The 18,608-nt window shown below is 48.4% G+C and overlaps 3 protein-coding genes across 3 annotated transcripts; 1 reads left to right on the top strand and 2 right to left on the bottom strand.

Annotated features, from left to right (window-relative positions):
- The first annotated feature begins 1,120 nt into the window (after nucleotides 1-1,120).
- LOC119464039 (solute carrier family 22 member 7) lies at nucleotides 1,121-2,906 on the top strand. Its single transcript, XM_037724859.1, has 2 exons — nucleotides 1,121-1,512; nucleotides 1,583-2,906. Exons 1-2 carry the CDS (start codon nucleotides 1,121-1,123, stop codon nucleotides 2,904-2,906), a joined length of 1,716 nt encoding a protein of 571 aa, XP_037580787.1.
- A 6,912-nt stretch (nucleotides 2,907-9,818) lies between these two features.
- On the bottom strand, nucleotides 9,819-11,200 carry LOC125939929 (uncharacterized; the record flags this gene model as incomplete). Its single annotated transcript, XM_049655470.1, has 1 exon — nucleotides 9,819-11,200. A coding segment is annotated over exon 1 (1,335 nt), but the record flags the coding sequence as incomplete, so codon positions are not given.
- Nucleotides 11,201-14,761: 3,561 nt separating this feature from the next.
- On the bottom strand, nucleotides 14,762-15,217 carry LOC119464040 (uncharacterized). Its single transcript, XM_037724860.1, has one exon. The coding sequence runs from the start codon at nucleotides 15,215-15,217 to the stop codon at nucleotides 14,762-14,764; it is 456 nt and encodes a 151-aa protein (XP_037580788.1).
- Nucleotides 15,218-18,608: the final 3,391 nt, after the last annotated feature.

Genomic DNA, 18,608 nt, shown 5'->3' on the forward strand with positions numbered 1-18,608 from the left:
AATTATTCTTGGAACCGACAGTGGTGTCCTAACCGGCAATTCAAAGTAACATTTACAAGGCTGCGTTGCCGTATTCCACAACTAAAATTTTATTTACACAGATGTGGTCTGGCGGCATCTCCTTTATGCTACCTCTGCAACGAACCAGAATCCATCGATCACTTTTTATTATCGTGTCGGAGGTTTTCCAATCATCGACAACAATGTTTGGAAATCCCACTTCGCAATCTAGGACTGCCATTAAGCAGTTCAGTTATACTCTCACTTGGAGCCACGGTGTTAGGATTTAGCCACGGGAATGTTTGCCGAGCCCTTTATAATTTTCTTTGTGATACAAAAAGATTGCCTCATTAATTTTTTTGCCATTTTTCCACGATTGATTTATTTATCCTTCAATAAATTATAGATTTAACAAATTCAGAAAGTAATGTCACAAAATCACAATTATAATATTATTAATATTATTATCCAAATTTACGTCTATCCTTTACTTATTTAATTTATTATTCAATTCATATTACTAGTCCTATCTAGGCAAGGCTGACTAACTCATTATAGACTACTTAATTCTTTTATTATCGTTTGGTTTCCAATCTAGAATTATTCACTTATTTTCCTTGAATTTTTTTACCCATTTATTTCTAAACTAATTTATCTTAAACTTGGATCATAATACCACCCGGTTCGTGGCCTATCCCCCACAGTGGGTTGCGCCAATGATTGAGGCATCATCATCATCATCACCATCACCATCAACTTCTCCAATGAAGGAACGAAGCCTTGTTCCCTTTCTCGCAGACGCTTTTGTGTAATACGCCAACTCCACTGTGAGACAGTTTCTAAACAGGGGCGATTACTTATGTCTAAATGTTACATACTTAATACACTTTTCGTTTGTGACGTCTATAATAAATTAATACTTTTTGCAAGTAAATAATTCAGTTGATTGTTGGATTTGAATGCACAAGCTGATTGAAATTTCCCGTGAGCGCCTTATATTTTAGTCGTCATGCTTTATTGTCAACATTATTTGCCAAAGAAGTGCAAACTTTGTCCACTGCTTCATTGGGCGCGTGAACTGCAATCAGCTGAAAGAAGGCAACAACGAAGAGGAAGAAGAATGGCTGCTCTGCCAGAGGCGCCTTTGCACACCAGTCAGACGTCTTTTTCGGCAGCATCAAGACGCGAAGCGCAAACCGCAGGTGGCGACAGCGACGTCCGGCTCCCTTACGGCTTCGGCAAGTTCCAGTTGCTGATAATGTTGGGCACAATCGTCGCCGGCGCCACTTTTACGCTTCACGACGAGAGCTTCCGACTGACTGCGGGCGTCATGGACCACTGGTGCCAACGACCCTTCAAGTTCGCCAACCTCAGCGTCGCCGAATGGAAGCAGCTCGCCATCCCGCTAGACGTAGACGGCGAGTACAGCCACTGCACTGTGCGCGAACCGCCGAACGGAGGACGCGCTGCTCGCATCGTCTCCTGCACGGCTTGGGAGTACGACTTGGGCACGTACTGGCAACAACATCGTCAGCGAGTGGAACCTCGTGTGCCACCGGCGGTGGCTCGTGGACCTCGCCAGGCTCGCCTACTCGGCCAGCTGCATGGCATCCCTGTGCTTGTTCGGCGTGGCGGCTGATCGCGTCGGCCGCAGGGTGGTCGTCTTCGTGGCCGTGCCCGTGGTGCTCGTCGCCGGAGTGGGCGGAGGCCTGCCCAGGGACCTGCACTTCTTCGTGGCGGTGCGCTGCCTCGTCTCTGCGGCTGCGAGTGCCCTGCTGCCACCGTTGCTGGCGCTGACGTACGAGGTGTCGCCGACGAGCAAGATTCCCGCCTACACCGTCGCGACATGGGTTGTCACTCTGCTCATGGTACCTCCGACGCTAGTGGTGACCCAGGCCGTCAAGGGTGGCTGGGCTGTCACCCAGCTCCTGGTCATGCTGCCGACATCCCTCTTGGTAACCCTGTACTACACCATAGACGAGTCGCCTGCCTGGCTTCTGGTCAACGGGAGAGTCGAGGAAGCCGAGCGCGTTGCGGCGCGCGCGGCAAGGCTGAACGGGTTGCCAACGGGAAGCGGCGATCTTTTCGCCTCGCAGCGGTACTTGCACGCTCGAGAGGCAGCCCCCAAAGACCCGGCCGGGCCTTTTCTCCTGTGCTCGAAACGTCTGTGGCAGCGCACCATCCTGTTGACATTCTGCTGGACGGCTCTGACCTACTGCTACGTCAGCTTCATCTCCAATGAAGCCATCTTCGTCAGCCTGGTAGTGAACTTAATCGACATGTTTCTGTCCACCTGCGCTGCCATCTTCGTCGCTCGATTCATTCCTCGCTTCGGCTTCAAACTTTCGGTGGTCACCTCGGCCCTCGTCTCCGCGGCGACGTCAGCAGTTCTGGCCGCTATTTACACCGACGACGAAACCGTTCTGCGCAACTCGCTGCTGCTGGTCATGCGAATGGCGGGAAACGTGTCGCTCATGTTTTTCATCACTCTGGCCGTGAACTGTTACCCTGTTTCCATCCATTGCACCGCACTCGGCGCTGGCCTGGCCTTCAGCCGTCTCGGCGACACACTGGCCCAGATGGTTCCGAGGCTCCTCCGCGGCAGGCACGCCGAAGTGCATCTTGCCGTTGCGGCCATCTTGATGACGTTGTTCGCAGCCGCCACGGAGTTTTTACCCCCAGAGGCAGACTGGAAACTACCTCGTTCCGTCACGCACGTCAAAAGTACCGTGACCACCGATCACACTGGCGAGGAGCTGAGGCACGAGCTGCAGCATACTCTGGTACCGCTGCCTAAGAAACGGCTGCACGGGCGCCGCTCAAGCCGACGCGACAAAAATCAACTCTCACTGGACGAACAACACTCTACACATAGTATAAGCCGGTCAACGCTGCGGGACTTCTAGAACACAGCATGTGAACGTGATTTCGCTTTGTCTTGGTACGTTCTTATTAGTGATCGCTTTTTTTCTTCTTTGCTTTGTGTTGCTAGTAAAGACATTTAAAACTACACCGGGGTTCTATTATGCGGTGATGCTGAACTTGTTTGACATGTCCCTACTTTGTTGCCTTTTCACCGTAGTTTTCAGCATACAATATAAATATGTGTATGAAGTTCAGACGCATAATAATCTCGTGCCTGTGCGCAGATATATCTTATGAAATAGTTTATCTGTTTGAATTTAAACAGTCCTGTTTTAAGACTCGGCGTCCAATTGCATATTCCATGCTTGCGCAAGTTGTTCGCGCAATTGCCTTTTCACTGTAACTTACGGTTCTTGATAATACTTCCTGAAACATAGAATCCAGAGTTGTGAAAATTTGATGTGGCAAATGTCGACGCGGTACAAGGACGCATGCAAAAATAAACAACCTGACGACAGGGTGAACGGAGAATAGCAGATATGAGTTATTTGCCTTGAATTTGTGCCGCTTGGAAAGTGGCTGAACGGCGCTTTCATGTACCGCAAGGAAAACTGAGACTCTTAAGGGTTTTTTCTTTTCTATAACACACACAGAAAAGGGTGTTTAGGCGAAATAATACACCCATCTGAAGGGGAGATTTTTTCAATAGGACTCTTTTCCCCAATCTGGGTTTTGCCGAAATGTACATTCTGTTTCATTTTTACAGGGATATATTTTAGTCTATAACTTCGCTTGTCTTTCGAACGACCACCGAAGCAATCCTCATGCATTTTTTGAGACGGTTATATACACAGAGCGACGAAAAAGAAGCGGCGCAACCTGGATTCAAACTGTGTACTTACAAAATAGGCTCCGAATAATGAATACCTTCGTCAGGAAGCGCAGCAACAGGAAGTGGACCTAGAAAAGCCCTAATGGAGAAACAAGGAATGAAATATATTTCATATTCTCTGTTGATCCCAGCATAGTGACGATGTAGAAGTATTAGGTAGGGTAAAGTGCAGTGACCATAGATTAGTGAGGTCTAGGATTTCTCTCAATTTGAAGAGAGACAGAATAAAATTAGCCAAGAAGAAACAGGCCAAACAAATATGCAGCTTTAGAAAAGGAAGATGAAGACAACTTAGACGTAATGAATGAAACAGTAACTAGGTGTTTGTAATGTGTGCACATTTCATGGAATGTGATGAGTGTGTCTTTATTGGTGTATTGTAGGGAGTCATTGGGTTCTAGAGTAAGGCCCACATTTCCGTCCACTCGGTCCGTGAATCCTCGAGCAGCGGCATGAGCCATTTCGTTGCCTGGTAGTCCTTGATGTGCTGGAGTCCAGATGAGAGCGATGTAGGTTTTTGGCGGGTGAGCGACAAGTAGATAGTGCGCGAGGTTGGTAATGAAACTTTGCATAGAACAAGGCAAAATGTATGCACTGAAAGATAAGCAGGGCAATATAATGAGCAATTTCGATGACAGAGTAAAAGCAGCGGAAGAATTCTATACTGACCTGTACAGAATCCCAGAGAAGCCATGCTACTTTCATTTGAAGTAGTGATGAGCAGGATACAGAGGCTCCTTCTATAACTAGCGATGAAGTTAGAAGGGCCTTGAAAGACATGAGCAGGCGAAAAGCTGCTGGAGAAGATGGAATAACAGTCGATTTAATCAACGAGGGAGGAGATATCATGCTTGAAAAGCTTGCGGCCCTTTATACGCAGTTTCTCACGACTTCAAATGTACCAGAAAGCTGGAAGAACGCCAACATTATACTCATCCATAAGAAGGGAGACGTTAAAAAATTGAAGAATTATAGACCCGTTAGCTTGCTTTCAGTATGGTATATAAAGTATTCAGTAAAACAATTTTCAATAGAATCAGGGCAACACTGGAATTCAGTTAACCAAGAGAAGAGGCTGGCTTCAGCAAGGAATAGTCTACGATGGATCACATCCATGCCATAAATCAGGTAATCGAGAAATCTGGGGATTACAATCAACCTCTCTATATGGCTTTCATAGATTATGAAAAGGCATTTGATTCAGTAGAGATACCAGCAGTCATAGAGGCATTCCGTAACCAAGGAGTCCAGGAGGCATACGTGAATATCTTAGCAAACATCTACAAGGATTGCACAGCAACCTTGGTTCACCACAAGAAAAGTAGAAAGTTACCTATCAAGAAAGGGGTCAGGCAAGGAGACACAATCTCTCCAATGCTATTCACTGCAGGCTTAGAAGAAGTATTCAAGCTCTTAGACTAGGAAGGCTTAGGAGAGGATCAACGGCAAATATCTCAGCAACATTTGGGGCGCTATAACGTAACTGTTTTGATTCCAATTTGTGCAATCAGCCTCCACGATTCGTCAAAACATTTTCGAGCCACTCCCAACTTAGCCTGTCTTTCACGCGACGTCACGACAACCGCGACACCACCACCACGTCAAACTTACGTGTACGCGAAAAAAAAAGCATCAATATGCCGAACAAAACGGAAAATTTTCCTGAATAGCTACGGACTGCCCCGTTTCGAAAGGAATATAAGATGGCTGCCCGCCGATCGCTCAGGCCCTCGCTACTCGCACCTGCCGGTGAGCATGTATTTATTTGTGCATGATAAACCTTTTTTCGTGGCAGTAAAACGTTGCGTGGCAGTAAAATGGAGCTGGGCAGGCCATGTAATGCGTAGGATGAATGACCGGTAATCCATTAGGGTTACAGAATGGATACCAAGAGATGGGAAGCGCAGTCGAGGTCGGCAGAAAACCAGATGGGTTGATGAAGTTAGGACATTTGCAGGCGCAAGTTAGAATACGCTAGCCCAAGATAGGGGTAATTGGAGATCGCAGGGAGAGGCCTTCGTCCTGCAGTGGACATAAAATATAGGCTGATGATGATGATGAAAACGTTATCGAGCCCTTTCGGCATGCATACGACATCGCTCTGCCAACTCTTCCTTGCTGAGGATCCGTTTCAGCGGCATTCTTATCCTTCTGTTGTACGCCGCCGCGATTTTCGACCAGCCACCGCAAGCTAATTAAGGCGAAGCAGACCAATCGGAGAAGCCGGCACCACCCTCTTCATGGGGTTATCTATTTTCACCGTGCTGGCTAGGCCCCATCGAAACCCTCTCCACTAGAGCGTGCTCCTCACCTCTTGTCAGCCAATTAGAAAAGAAAAACCGCTGAGTGTAGACAATGTTATTGGTTTTGAAAGCGAACACAGGTGACATCCTATAAACGAGGTGAGTGTTTGATAGGGCTGTTCAGACAAAGCTGCGGGTCACCGCCCGATGCTTGCGTCGGTGGGTACGAAAATTTGACGTTTAGGAATCAAAACAGTTAGGAATCATTTTACGTTGTAGCGCTCTTGGTTTGCATACGACATTGTCTTAGTCATCAACAATGGGGACAAATTGCAACAAATGACTGAGGACCTTAACCGATAAAGTGTAAGAGTGGGGTTGAAGAATACTATGTAGAAAACGAAGATAATGTTCAATAGCCTGGCAAAGGAAGAAGAATTAAAGATCGCCAGTCAGCCTCTAGAGTCTGTAAAGGAGTACGTTTATCTAGGTTAATTACTCACGGGGGACCCTGATCATGAGAAGGAAATTTACAGAAGAATAAAAAAGACGGGAAGACGCTCTTTTCTGTCCTGTTCCTAGTTCACATTCCTATTCGTACATTAATGACGACAGGAAAGTCGTTGGCTCGGATTGAGTGGCGAATGAAATTTTATGCGCAAGTGTCAAATGACCCATTCAGCGAAATGCAGCTCCACTGACGTGAAACCTGGGGAGGTGCGAAGCATGCAGTGATGCACCGCTAATGGAGTCATACTGCTTAAACAATGGCTCATAGCCCCGTAAATGCGGCCTCCCCATTACGACGATGCGGGAGCAGTGGCACGAGCGCGTGCCGAGCGCGAGCACGAGCCGCTTTCTTACCGTGACCCCGACTACGACAGAACACGCCCACAGCCCGAGCGCATAAGGTGCTTCGCACCTAAAATTGGGTTGGAGTGCATACGGCAGGCATTGCCAAACCCTGACTGGGAGCTTGCCACTGTCATTGAAAAGAAAAGTGTACAATCATTGCATTCTACCGGTTCCGACATACGGGGCAGAAACTTGGAGGTTAACAAAGAAGCTCGAGAACAAGTTATGTACCGCACAAATAGCGATGGAACGAAAAAATGTTAGGCCTAACGTTAAGCGACATGAAGATAGTGGTGTAGATCAGAGAGCAAACGGGGATAGCCGATATTCTAATTGGCATTAAGAGAAAAAATGGAGCTGGGCAGGCCATGTAATGCATAGAATGGATAAGCGGTGGACCTTTAAAGGAACAGAATGGATACTAAGAGAAGAGAAATGCAGTCGCGGATGGCAGAAAACTAGGTGGGGTGATGAAGTTAGGAAATTTGCTGGCGCAAGTTGGAATCCGCTAGCGCAAGACAGGGTTAATCGTTGATCGCAGGGAGAGGCCTTCGTTCAGCAGTGGACATAAATACAGGCTGATAATGATGATGATGATGACCTACAGAATGCAGCTCGTGTTAGCTGTTGGTGTTAGCTCACGACGACGACTTCCATTTTCTCCCGTTAATACGTGGGATCGACCACTACACTTACGCAACTACAGGGAACCTTAGGAATGCATTAGCGCCTCTAGCTGCTTTTCAGTGCTTCAGTTTATCTATAAATCCACACCAAGGTGAGCATAGCTAGGAGTGAGATGTGAAAGGGCGCAAGGAGAGAAGATGACGAAGCAGTTCTGTCTTTCCTCATTACGACTGGGGTGCCACCTCCTACAATTATAGCACCTGCGAATGTTTATTCACACCGATACTGCATGAAAAGACTTACCGCGCACACTATTGCGTCGGCCCCGAGGCTACACCCGAACAATAATGCGTTTGAAGAACACTCATTGGTTGGCGTGCTATGATTCGTTGACGATTGGCAGCTAATCTATAACAGAGTACCGAGTTGTAACAACTTAGACGAAGTCAGTGCTAAAAATTAAACGTTAGGGTATGGGAAGTAAAAGAAAACGCTGTTTTTTCACTTCACCGCCAGGGACGCCATGTAAAGGAAGTAGCAGGTTAACATCCATAGCCCACTGTGACCATGGGCGCAATAACGTAAAGCTGTTGCGCACTGTTCTATTGAAATGCTGTAATAAGCTCTCATTAACGATTGGTAAAAAAAGTTTCGGGCCCCCCTACTTCCCTTGTCTGTCACGTGACGTCACAAAAACCACGAAACTGTCCCATCTGATATGACGTGTCCACACTGATTATGCATTAGACCGAATGACAGAAAAATAATTATTTCTGATTCGACTTCTTTTTCGACATGAGCTCTCTGCTATTGGTGAAACGTTTTCGGACAGCGCCAAATTCGCCTGTCTGTCACGCGACGTCACAAAACCGCGAAAACTCACCGCGTCGAAGTGACGCGTACGCGTTAAAGATGCATTAATATGCCGAACAAAACTTTTTTTTTCTGAATAGCTGGAGACTGCCCCGTTCCGAAAGGAATAGAAAATCGCTAACCGCTGGTCGCTCTGGCACTGGCTACTCGAAGCTGCCGGAAAGTATGGATTTATTTGCGTATAATACGAAATTTTGCGGGGCTGTATAACCCTATCGACCCTTTTTCGGCGTGTATACATCGCTCTGACAACTCTTCTTTGTTGAGGATCCATTCTGGCGGTAATTTTAACCTTCCGTTGCACGCCGCCGCTATTCTGGATGAGCCACCGCAAGCAAAGTAATGGGTAGCACACCAATCACAGACGCCGGCACAACCCTCTTTATCTGGTTATCTACATTCGCTGTGCTGGCTCGGCCCACCGAGACCCTCTCCACTTGAGCGGTCTCCTTGCCACTTCTAAGCCAATTCGATAAGAAAAGCTGCTCAATGTAGGTAATGCTATTCGATTTGAAAGCAAAAAAAAAGACCTCTTATAAAGGAGGAGCGCGTTTGATTGGGCTTTTCAAACAACCCTGTGGGTTACCGCCCGATACTTGCGTCGGCGTGTACGTAAATTTGACGTCAGGAGATTGGAATTGTTTACGTTATAGGGCTCCATATCACGTGCTTGAACAATGACTTGAACTGGACTGGAAAAACTTTATTTAGATCCTGCAGTACGCGCTTAGCGCGTAGCGGTCGTCTCCTACGTAGAAACCACTTAGAAATGGACACTTATGGCTTTTAACAGCGCAGTTGTTTAAGCCAGCCGTAATTTGTGGTTCGTATCAAGAAACCATCATCGTCAGCAATGAAGAAATAAAATAAAATTTCTTGCCGAGTCGGGGTTCAAACCACGCGTGCCCACAGTCCCAAGGCGAGTGTCGTAGCCACTAGGCTGTACAGCCACGCTTGCAGAAGATATATTTATGCGAACCATATAATTGCGTTCGAGCGTCGTCGTCGTCGTCCACAGGTGCCGCGTTCGCACGCCATCGTGCCAATGCTCTGCGAGGTGAAGAAGAGGTTTTGCGCGCAATGCTCGGGAGAGAGAGACACGCATTCACGGAGCGGGTCTGCTGGAATGCGTTGTCGGCATTGCAGCGCGGTCGAACGCGGTGTCGGCATGGGAACGGGGTGTCGCTGTTGCAAGCTGCGCTATGCAACGCGCAGTGACGGCCGTATGTCAGAGAGAGAGATAGACACGCATTCAGGGAGCGGGTCTGCTGGAACATTGGCGCTGAGCCGTGCTCCCTCAAGGGCTGCAGAAGATAGCGCCAACCTTTCCCTTTCCCTCAAGAACCACTTATCATCTGCTGGAGTGAGTGAGTGAGTGAATAAACTTTATTGTAAAATAAATTATTCAGCTGGCCTCATGCGAGGCATATCTATGGTCGGGGCCCCTATTTCAGGGCTCCGCTGGCTTCCGCAAGCCTGTTAGCTCTTCTGACCAGGAGGATCTGGTCCTCTAGGTCTGAGCTGGCCAGCAGTGCCTCCCACTGATCTCTATTTGGATTTGGTATGTGTGGTTCGATGTTGTGTGATGTACACTCCCATGTTATGTGGTACAGGGTTGGTGTTGACCCGCACCATGGGCACATGTCTCTAAAGGCTGAGGGGTGTATCTTGTGTAGTTTATGTAAGCTGACGAAGGTGCCTGTCTGTAGCCTACGCAGATCGGTGGCCTCTTCAGTCTTTAGTTTTCTGTGGGGCGGTGGGTAGAGCATACGATTCCCTCTATAGTAGTTTAATATAGTCGAGTAATCGGGATCGATGGGCGTTAGCTCCTGTACAGCGGATGTGTTGAGGGCCCGGTAGTTAGCGTATCCTCGGGCTGCTCTATCCGCATGTAGATTCCCTGTGATCCCTTCGTGTCCCGGTACCCATGTAATCGTTTGGATAAATTCTTTTTGGCATTCTTCTTTGAGTTTGGTGAGAATTCGGTGTGAGTTCGTACCAACCCTTCCTCTTTGGAAATTCCTGCATGCTGTTTGCGAATCTGTTAGGATTGTCAGCGATTTCATTGATTTCCTTCCCTCTTGGATAGCGAGTGCGATGGCGACTTCCTCCGCTTCCGTGATGGAGCTGGGGGATATCGACCCGCTGGAGGTTATTGTTCCTCTGCAGTCAGTCACCACTGCTACTGCTTTCTTAGCGTTGCCTGTGTAGAGTGCGGCGTCGGTAAATCGTGCTGCATTCATGAAGCCGAATTTCCTTTCGATGTATTGGGCCCTTGCCTGCCTCCTGCCGGGGTGGAGGTTCGGGTCCATGTTTTTGGGAAGCGGGGTTACCTGGTACCAGCTTCTGATGGTGCGCGGTATTTCTTGTGTTTGTTTGTGGGCTTGGAGTTGGGCATTGTAACCAAGTCTCTCAAGCACGCTCCTGCCTGTGGGTGTTTGGAGGAGCCGGTTTTTCTGCGAGATGAGTTGAGCTTCGGCTAGTTCTTCAAAGGTGTTATGAAGTCCTAGGGCCAGAAGTTTCTCATTTGGAGTGTTCTTTGGTAGGCGTAGGGCAGTTTTGTACGCCATTTTTATGATTACATCTGCTTTTTCCTTCTCCGCTTTAGTTAGGTTGTAGTAGGGTAGACTGTATGTTACCCTGCTGACTACTAGGCTCCTTACTAGGCGGAGTGTGTCTCCCTCCTTCATGCCCCTTCTTCTGCTTGTGACTCGCGCTATCATTCGGGCGATTTGTTGGGCCGTTGTTTTGAGGAGGGCGAGGGCATGTTGACATCTGTGATTGGATTGGAGCCACATCCCTAGAATCCGTACAGTCGTTTTCTCGGGTATGTTGCGTCCATCGATTTTGACTTCTATGCGTAGGTTTGGGTCCGTGGGTACCGCTCGGTTTCCTTTCCCTTTCCATATTCTTATGATTTCTGATTTGTCGGTTGAGCACTGGAGTCCTATTTGGCGGGCATATTGCTCTATTGTAGTGGCTGCTGTTTGGAGCTGTTCATTCTTATCGGCCAAGGAGCCCTTGGTTGTCCATATCGTGATGTCATCCGCGTAAAAAGCATGTCTGATACCCTGGATGTCTTGGAGTTTTCTGGCCAGGCCAATCATGGCGATATTGAAAAGAGTGGGTGAGATTACCGCTCCCTGGGGAGTCCCCTTGTTCGGGGGGTGGAAGGTTGCAGTTTCGATCTCTCCCAGCTTTAGCTCTGCTGTCCTTTGGCTTAGGAAGCTTCGTACGTAATTGTACGTTCACTCACCGCAGTTGGTGTTTGCTAGTCCTTCCAAGATTCCTTGGTGGCTCACGTTGTCAAAAGCCCCTTTGATATCTATGGCTAGGATAACGTGTTCGCCTGCATTCGGAATGTTAGTGAGTACCTCTTCCTTCAGTTGGAGGAGGATGTCTTGGGTTGAGAGCTTAGCTCGGAAACCGTACATGGTATCCGGCACCTGCCCACTCTCTTCCAGGTACTGTTGTAGTCTGACGTTTACTACTCGCTCAAAGATCTTTCCTAAGCAGGATGTAAGCGAGATTGGTCTCAAGTTTTCTATCGCCAGTTTCTTCCCGGGCTTGGGTATCATGATTACTTTCGCATGCTTCCACTGTTCCGGTACGGTTCCCTTAAACCAGTGGTCATTTACGAATTTTGTGAGAGCGACTACGGCTGCGTCGCTCATGTTTCTGATGACGGCGTTAGTTATACGATCCACCCCGGCTGCCATGTTGCGTGTCGAGCTTGCTATAGCCGCTCTGACTTCTGCAACCGTGATGGGCTCGTCTAGCTCTGGGTTTGGGGTTCCATTGTAATTTTCTTCATATGGGGGTATAGGGGTAAAGTCCCCGTAACATTTGAGGTGTAGAGCCTTAATGATGTCTTCGTTTGTTCCTGGGAGGGTGTGTAGTAGCCTTTCCAGGGACTTTTGGCATTCGCCTTTGGTTTTTTGTGGGTCTATAATTGCCCTGAGGATTCGCCATGTTTTGGCTGTGCCCAGGGTACCATCCAGGGAGTCACAGAATTTTTCCCAGTTTGTTGTCACTAGCTGGTTCGCGTACTCCTCGGCTGTGCGGGTAATCTCTGCAATTCTGAGTTTAAGTTTCCGATTATGCTTCTGTTTCTTCCATCTTTTCGTGAGGCTCCTTCTAGCTTCCCACAGGTGGAGTAAGTGTGGGTCTACTTCGGGGGTCTCGTTAGTTCTTGCGATTTCGTTGGTGAATTTTGTTTCTGGTTAAGGATCTCTTCGCACCACTTATCTAAGTCGGTAATTTTGGAAGTGGAAGTTTGTGCTTCTCGAAACCCGTGCCAATCTGTTATTTTTGCCGTTCCAATCTGCCGCCGTATCTTCCCAGTTGGGATGACGGTGCTCACGATAAAGTGATCACTGCCTAGATTGTTGAGTGTATTTGTCCATTCCACCCTGTCACAGTTCTTGACTATGGTAAGATCCGGGGTTGTGTCTCTATTTATACTGTTACCCATCCGTGTAGGTATGGCTGGGTCAGTTATTAGCCTCATGTCTAGCTGGTCGACCTGGTCCAGGATGTTCCTGCCCTTAATGTCTTGTTTAGGGTAACCCCAGCTAGGATCTTTCGCATTGAAGTCGCCTACAATTACTAGCAGGCTGCCCTTAGCAAGGTGGACAGTCTCCTTTAGTAGTTTACTGAAATCTGCCTTCCTTTGGCTAGGGGGACTATAGATATTTAGTACGAAGGCGCTCTTCTTTCTATTGCCTTTGTATATGAGTTCCACGATGAGATGGGAGATCTCTACTTCAGCGATGGGGTCGTGCCGAATTGCAGTGATTGACTTTTGTACGAGTGTAGCTATTTTCCAATCGTTGTCGTTTGTGGTGTACACTTCGTATCCTTGGAGAGTGGGTTGGGTACCAACCTCTTGAAGGGCTATTATTCACGGCGGGGTTTGTTGAGCGGCCACCAGTTGTGTTAATAGTCCCTTTTTGCGGCGGTACCCCCGGCAGTTCCACTGCCATATTTCAAAGTTTTCTTTGTTCGCGTTCTTACGTCTAGCCATGGTTGCTTTCTTGGGACATAGCCGCGAGCCCCGGTCTACTGTATGGCTTCTCGGCTCGTTCTCTGATTGTGCTTCCTGTGGTTTGTTTGCGGATCGTCTTACTTATTTCGATCTGGTAAGCCTGTAGTTTCTGATCGAACCTAGTTTCTAGGTCTTGCATTTGTTTTCTCAGTTGTGTCGTGACTTGCTCTGTAATACGTGGCAGTATTTGGATGAGCATATCCTGAATTTGCTTCTTTTGGGCTTCCGTTAGTTCCTGTGTCTCCTCCTGCGGTCTAGGCCGTTTAGATGGAGCGGCTGGCTGTTGTTGTGGGCTTTGGGGTTGGGATTGCTGCTTCTTTAGCTGTGCATTCTCCCTTTCCAAATCGCCTAGTCTTATTCGCATGAGCTCAAGCTCGCGTTCAAGCTTAGTGAATTGTGTTGTGTTTGGTTGTGGTTTATGGTGGGAGGCTACTGCTGCCCAGCTCACCTCGTTACTGTTGGCTTCTTTCTTCTTCTTTTGTTGTTGTGGCTTGGTCTCGGGTTGCTTGTTGCCTCTGGAGCCGGACCTCGTCCTGGACCCAGATTTAGAGCGGGAACGGGATCTCTCTGGCGATGAGGAGCCGTCGCGGTCAGAGCTCAGCCACCGCTTCTTCGGAATGTTTTCCGTCTTGGGGCGGCTTTGATGTTTGGTAGTCTTCTTTGTCGGTTGAGTAGGTGGTCGGCCTCATGGTGGCACACGCTTAAGTTTGTTGCGACACTCGGGAGCGGCGGTCACATGAACCCCCCCGCACAGGGCACACTCGGGTTCACACTTGTGTCCTTCCTCTGGATTTTGTAAGTTGCAGTTCTTGCAGGCCTTGACTGTGGGTTCCGGGCAAACATCGGCCCGATGTCCCGCATTTCGACACGTGTAGCAGAACTGGCGAGTTGGCTGATAGATTCGGCAGGGGATCTCTCCTCCGTAATAGTAGACGTACCGAGGAACAATCGGGCCGTCGAACAGGATGATTTCGGTCCTGGTCTTGCCGAACATGCGGGCGTGCATTATTTTGACGCCCTGAGTGCGGACTCGCAGGTTTGCCATCAGCTCGTCTTCGGTCGTCCCTTCGTCGATGCCGTGGATAACTCCCTTGAGGAGGTGTTCGGGAGTCGATATGTAGGCATTTACTGGGTGTTGCTTGCCTTGGATATTCAGGCTCGTAATCTTCATGACCAGTTCGGCAGTTATTTCATAGGGTGTACTGACCACTATGATATTGGACCCCGGCCTCAGTCGCAGGAGGAAATCTTCTCCTCGGCACTCTTGCGGGCTTCCGCTGGCTTGTGAGATCGCTCGAGCCACTTGATGGGTTTGCAGATCCTTTACGGCGAGCCCAGGCTTTGGCCGTATCACGATTTTCATGTCGTTGCGCGGGAGGGGCGGCGGACGGCGGCGCGGGCGGCGGGCGGCGGCGCGGGCGGCGGGCGGCGGCGCGGGCGGCTCCTTTCAGCCTTGCTTCCAAGCATAGTGCCGTTCTGCACAGGTGGTTTTACGAAATCCTTGTCGGAGCGCCCCCTACAGTTTTCCTGCGCATGTGCGCCGTGCCTCGCCACGCTGACAGAGGACGCCATGTTATCTTTTTCTACGCCTTGTCGCCGCGCTAACCGTAGCTGCCCCTCGTGGCTCAGGTTTTTCTCCTCGTCGGCGATTTGGGCGTCTCGCGCCTGCCTTTTGAGCTGCTTTCGTGTTCGTAACGATAGAGCGATTTTCCACTGACCTTCTTTGGCGCTGTTCCCGGCGTCGGTGGCGGATCCCCCGTTGATCACCCCGTCAGGCAATAGGAAATCCTCTTCGACGCCCGAGGCATCCTCCATTTGGTCTTCGTTTTCGTGGTCCGTGTCGATAACGGTCACTGGGTGGTCCGGGCCTTTGTCCGATGGTTTTCACTTCACCTCGTAGCGGTTAGACCGCGTACGGGCTCCCGGGGCCCCGCGTTCCCCTCCAGCCGGCAGTGCTGGCGTGGTGGTTCAGCGTGGTCAGGCGAAAGATGGAAATTTTGGGAAAACCAGGACTTGCCTTGCCAAAATCTTGGTATCAGCGAGTTCCTGGCGTCTTCAAATGCCTCTGCGTCAAATTCCGTGGTGGTCCGATGATTTTGGCCGCTGTGGTGGTCATTCGACGACGGAGCCGATGCGAGTGCGTCCGCTCACTTCGACGCTCACAGCGTCTCTCCTGCGTGTGTCGATGTGCGCTTCGTGGCGTAGTGGTTAGCGCCGCGCGTTCGGGAGCGAGGGGTCCCTGGTTCGATTCCGCGCTACGGACACAACTTTCGGAATTTTTTTTTCATAAAAGTAGACGTGGCTACCTACTACTACTGTATACTACAGAGGAGGGACAGACCCACACCCTAAGGAGCTTCGCCCCTAAAAAGAGACAACGCCATCTTTAGAAGCAAGAGCAAATCAGGTGACCAAGCCGCTTCCGCCTTCCCGCCCTGCCGCGCGCCGGGTTGTCTTGGCAACGGTACAGCGTCGTAGCGTCAGTTCCGGTCGTTTTTCATTCGGGAGGGTGCACCGAACTCAGTCGAACTACAAAAATTATCTGTCGCGGCCCGTTTATTCTCACAGGTTTGCTTGTTGGCGTGTCCGCCTGCTTGCTGCCACTTCGTTATGGTCTCTAGCTGTAGCGGTGAGCTGGGAGTTGCGAATACGTTTCGTGTCGAGCGTTACGTTTTTTTTAAAGCGAAGCTTTGTACCTCTACCAGCCAAGGGTTCTGTCGTGTCCGTCGTTGTAAGCAAAAAACGATCCCGACCAACCGCTAACAATTGCAGGTATAGCAGTATAGCTTACTTGAATTCAGGCATTCAGCGTACAACTAAGCACTCGTTTTCGCAAGAAAAACCACAAAAACAAGCTTCAAAGTGATGAGCCAACATGATGGATGATAAGGGCTGCGGGCAAACAACGGAAACAGGCTCGGCGCGGTCCGTAAGATTAGATTTCAGCTGTTGCAAAGCTTATGCAGCTGCTTGAAAGAGGGTTTACGTCATTCGAAACCCTTCCAGTCTAGCAACTGCTTCGGTTCATTTTCTAGACTACCCCACTATGGGGTAGTCTAGTAGTGTATATCACACCGATCATAAAGCAGTAGTGAACATTGTTGTGAAGTAAATAATAATAAAGGCCGTGGTTAAAGTTACGTTGTAGTGTGTGAAATATCAAGTGCGCCGCAGTCACCGTGAGGGTGGGGTAAAAAGCTTCGCTTTCCAACAACCTTCACAGGGTGGATTGGCGGGAAATTTTTTTTTTCGACGATGTCTGGGCTGCATCACTGTGAGTGCAGCGCTCAAATCGTGACCGTGAGCGTGCCGATCAGCGCGCTTCTACAGGTACGATCGAAATACCGCTGCGTCCGATCAAGGAGACCATGCCAGGTCACAACATAAAGTTTCAGCGAGATCGTGGCTAGATAAGGGCGCTACATTATTGGTCGTGCCACATGTGAGGCGCAAGCATTCACATCACTCGTGGGCGTCTGCCAAAGGAGTGACATTTGTGCTCTTCCGCAGTACATGTTTGGGTTTCCATTTTTCCGTAGTCCGGAATTCATTACACTGAAGCAATAAGCGGCATCAGTTCTTGGCATTCAAAGGACCATTTATGAACTATATCGATGATGGGCTTCATTTAAGTAATCAGAATCGTCTGACTTCGTTGGTTGACAAGTGAATTAGAATAGTTTTCATGCCTGTGTGTCTAATTATTACCTCGAATCGTTTAAAAAGACATCTTACCGGGATTCGCCACTTTTTGTTGGGCTGTTAAGGGCACCGCTAAATTCCTGCAAAATTTTGCAAGTTGCTTGCGCGTTTTTATTCAACTACTACAGTTTGTATTAAGTGTCTAATTGCACTGTATATTATCACAGTAAGCACTAAACCTAATGATATTTAATGAAATTGCAAGTGAATGTGTGTACTTTTCTAGGTAATACATTTTGAAGTGCCCGTCATACCAGTAAGATCAGTATCTTAGAAAAAAAAATGCTATAGATAGACACATGGCTCATTGAACGGACGTATACGCGTTCTTATGCCCAGATTTATGCATGCATCCTTGTGTTCAACACCCTTCAGATGTCAATTTAACACCCTTCTTTGATCAACTTCACACCTTATGTGTGGTATACACCCTTATGATAAGGTGTTTTTAACAAAATGCGTGCTAAAAGTGTGTGCATGGGGGTGTAAATGCGGAAAACACCCCTTTAACACCCTTAAGGGTGTGAAAATGCTTAGTCTGTATGCGACACAAGAGAAATGTGATGCGATGCACCATTGTCGTAATCATGTAATCAAGTCTACTAAAAAAGCAACACGATTTTGTTCACTCAAGGCAGCAGGTACTGAAAGAATGTTATTACTATATATGAATAACATTATATTCTTTACACGCCCGTTATCACTTGAGTGTTAAGCGATAACGAGGTATATACTATATTGATGGAACAATAATAACCATTGATGTATTTTACCTAATTTTTCAAAAAGAGGTAGGCAGTTTTAGTTTTCTAACACCTGAATTTATATTATTGTCTTGCGAAAGGTCAGAAAGCGCTGAGAAATCAGGTTCTAGGTATTTTATAAGGACTTCGGAAGATTTTGACCACCTGCGCATCTTTAACGTGCACCCAATGTACGGCGAACAGGCATTCTTGCCTTCCGCCCCCGATGAAATGCGGCAGCCGCGGGTGGTCAGCTTAATGTGGTGTTGTGCATTGAGCATTTCTGTCTGTATAAAAATTTCGCTTATTAGCACCTAATGTAGTGGGCACCGCGTAAGCAGTGAAACGCTGTAGACGCACAAAATACAGCCAGCTTCTCACTTTCTCGTCGATGTTTTCAAGCGAAGCTTGTTATAATTAACAGATTTCGGTGGCGTCCATGTACGCACAAATTATCACCATCAGCATTGGTTCGAGCGTCGTCTTCTTATGGAGCTGCCTCGTTGGCGCCAATCGGTTTCTGTACGTGCTCGTGCTCGGCACGCGCTCGTTCCACTGCTCCCGCGTTCATCGTTGTCGTCTGCTTTCACTGCTGGCTGCGTTGTCACTAATCATTCCAGCGTAGATTTTCACTTCTCTTTTGTCGTCGTAATGGGGAAGCCGCGTTTTCGGGGGTATGAGTCATCGCTTAAGGCGGTATGAGCCATTACTTTTCTTGAGTAATGGACAGATTTAATTTTGAAGACATTTCATGGAAATCC

This window comes from Dermacentor silvarum, chromosome 9 (genome assembly GCF_013339745.2).
Source record: "Dermacentor silvarum isolate Dsil-2018 chromosome 9, BIME_Dsil_1.4, whole genome shotgun sequence".
Taxonomy (NCBI): domain Eukaryota; kingdom Metazoa; phylum Arthropoda; class Arachnida; order Ixodida; family Ixodidae; genus Dermacentor; species Dermacentor silvarum.

Coding starts and splice junctions, on each gene's coding strand:
- LOC119464039 (XM_037724859.1), top strand. CDS start 1,121: ATGGCTGCTCTGCCAGAGGCGCCTTTGCACACCAGTCAGACGTCTTTT. Junction 1,513..1,582: donor TGGGAGTACGACTTGGGCAC/GTACTGGCAACA, acceptor GGACCTCGCCAG/GCTCGCCTACTCGGCCAGCT.
- LOC119464040 (XM_037724860.1), bottom strand. CDS start 15,217: ATGGAGGATGCCTCGGGCGTCGAAGAGGATTTCCTATTGCCTGACGGG.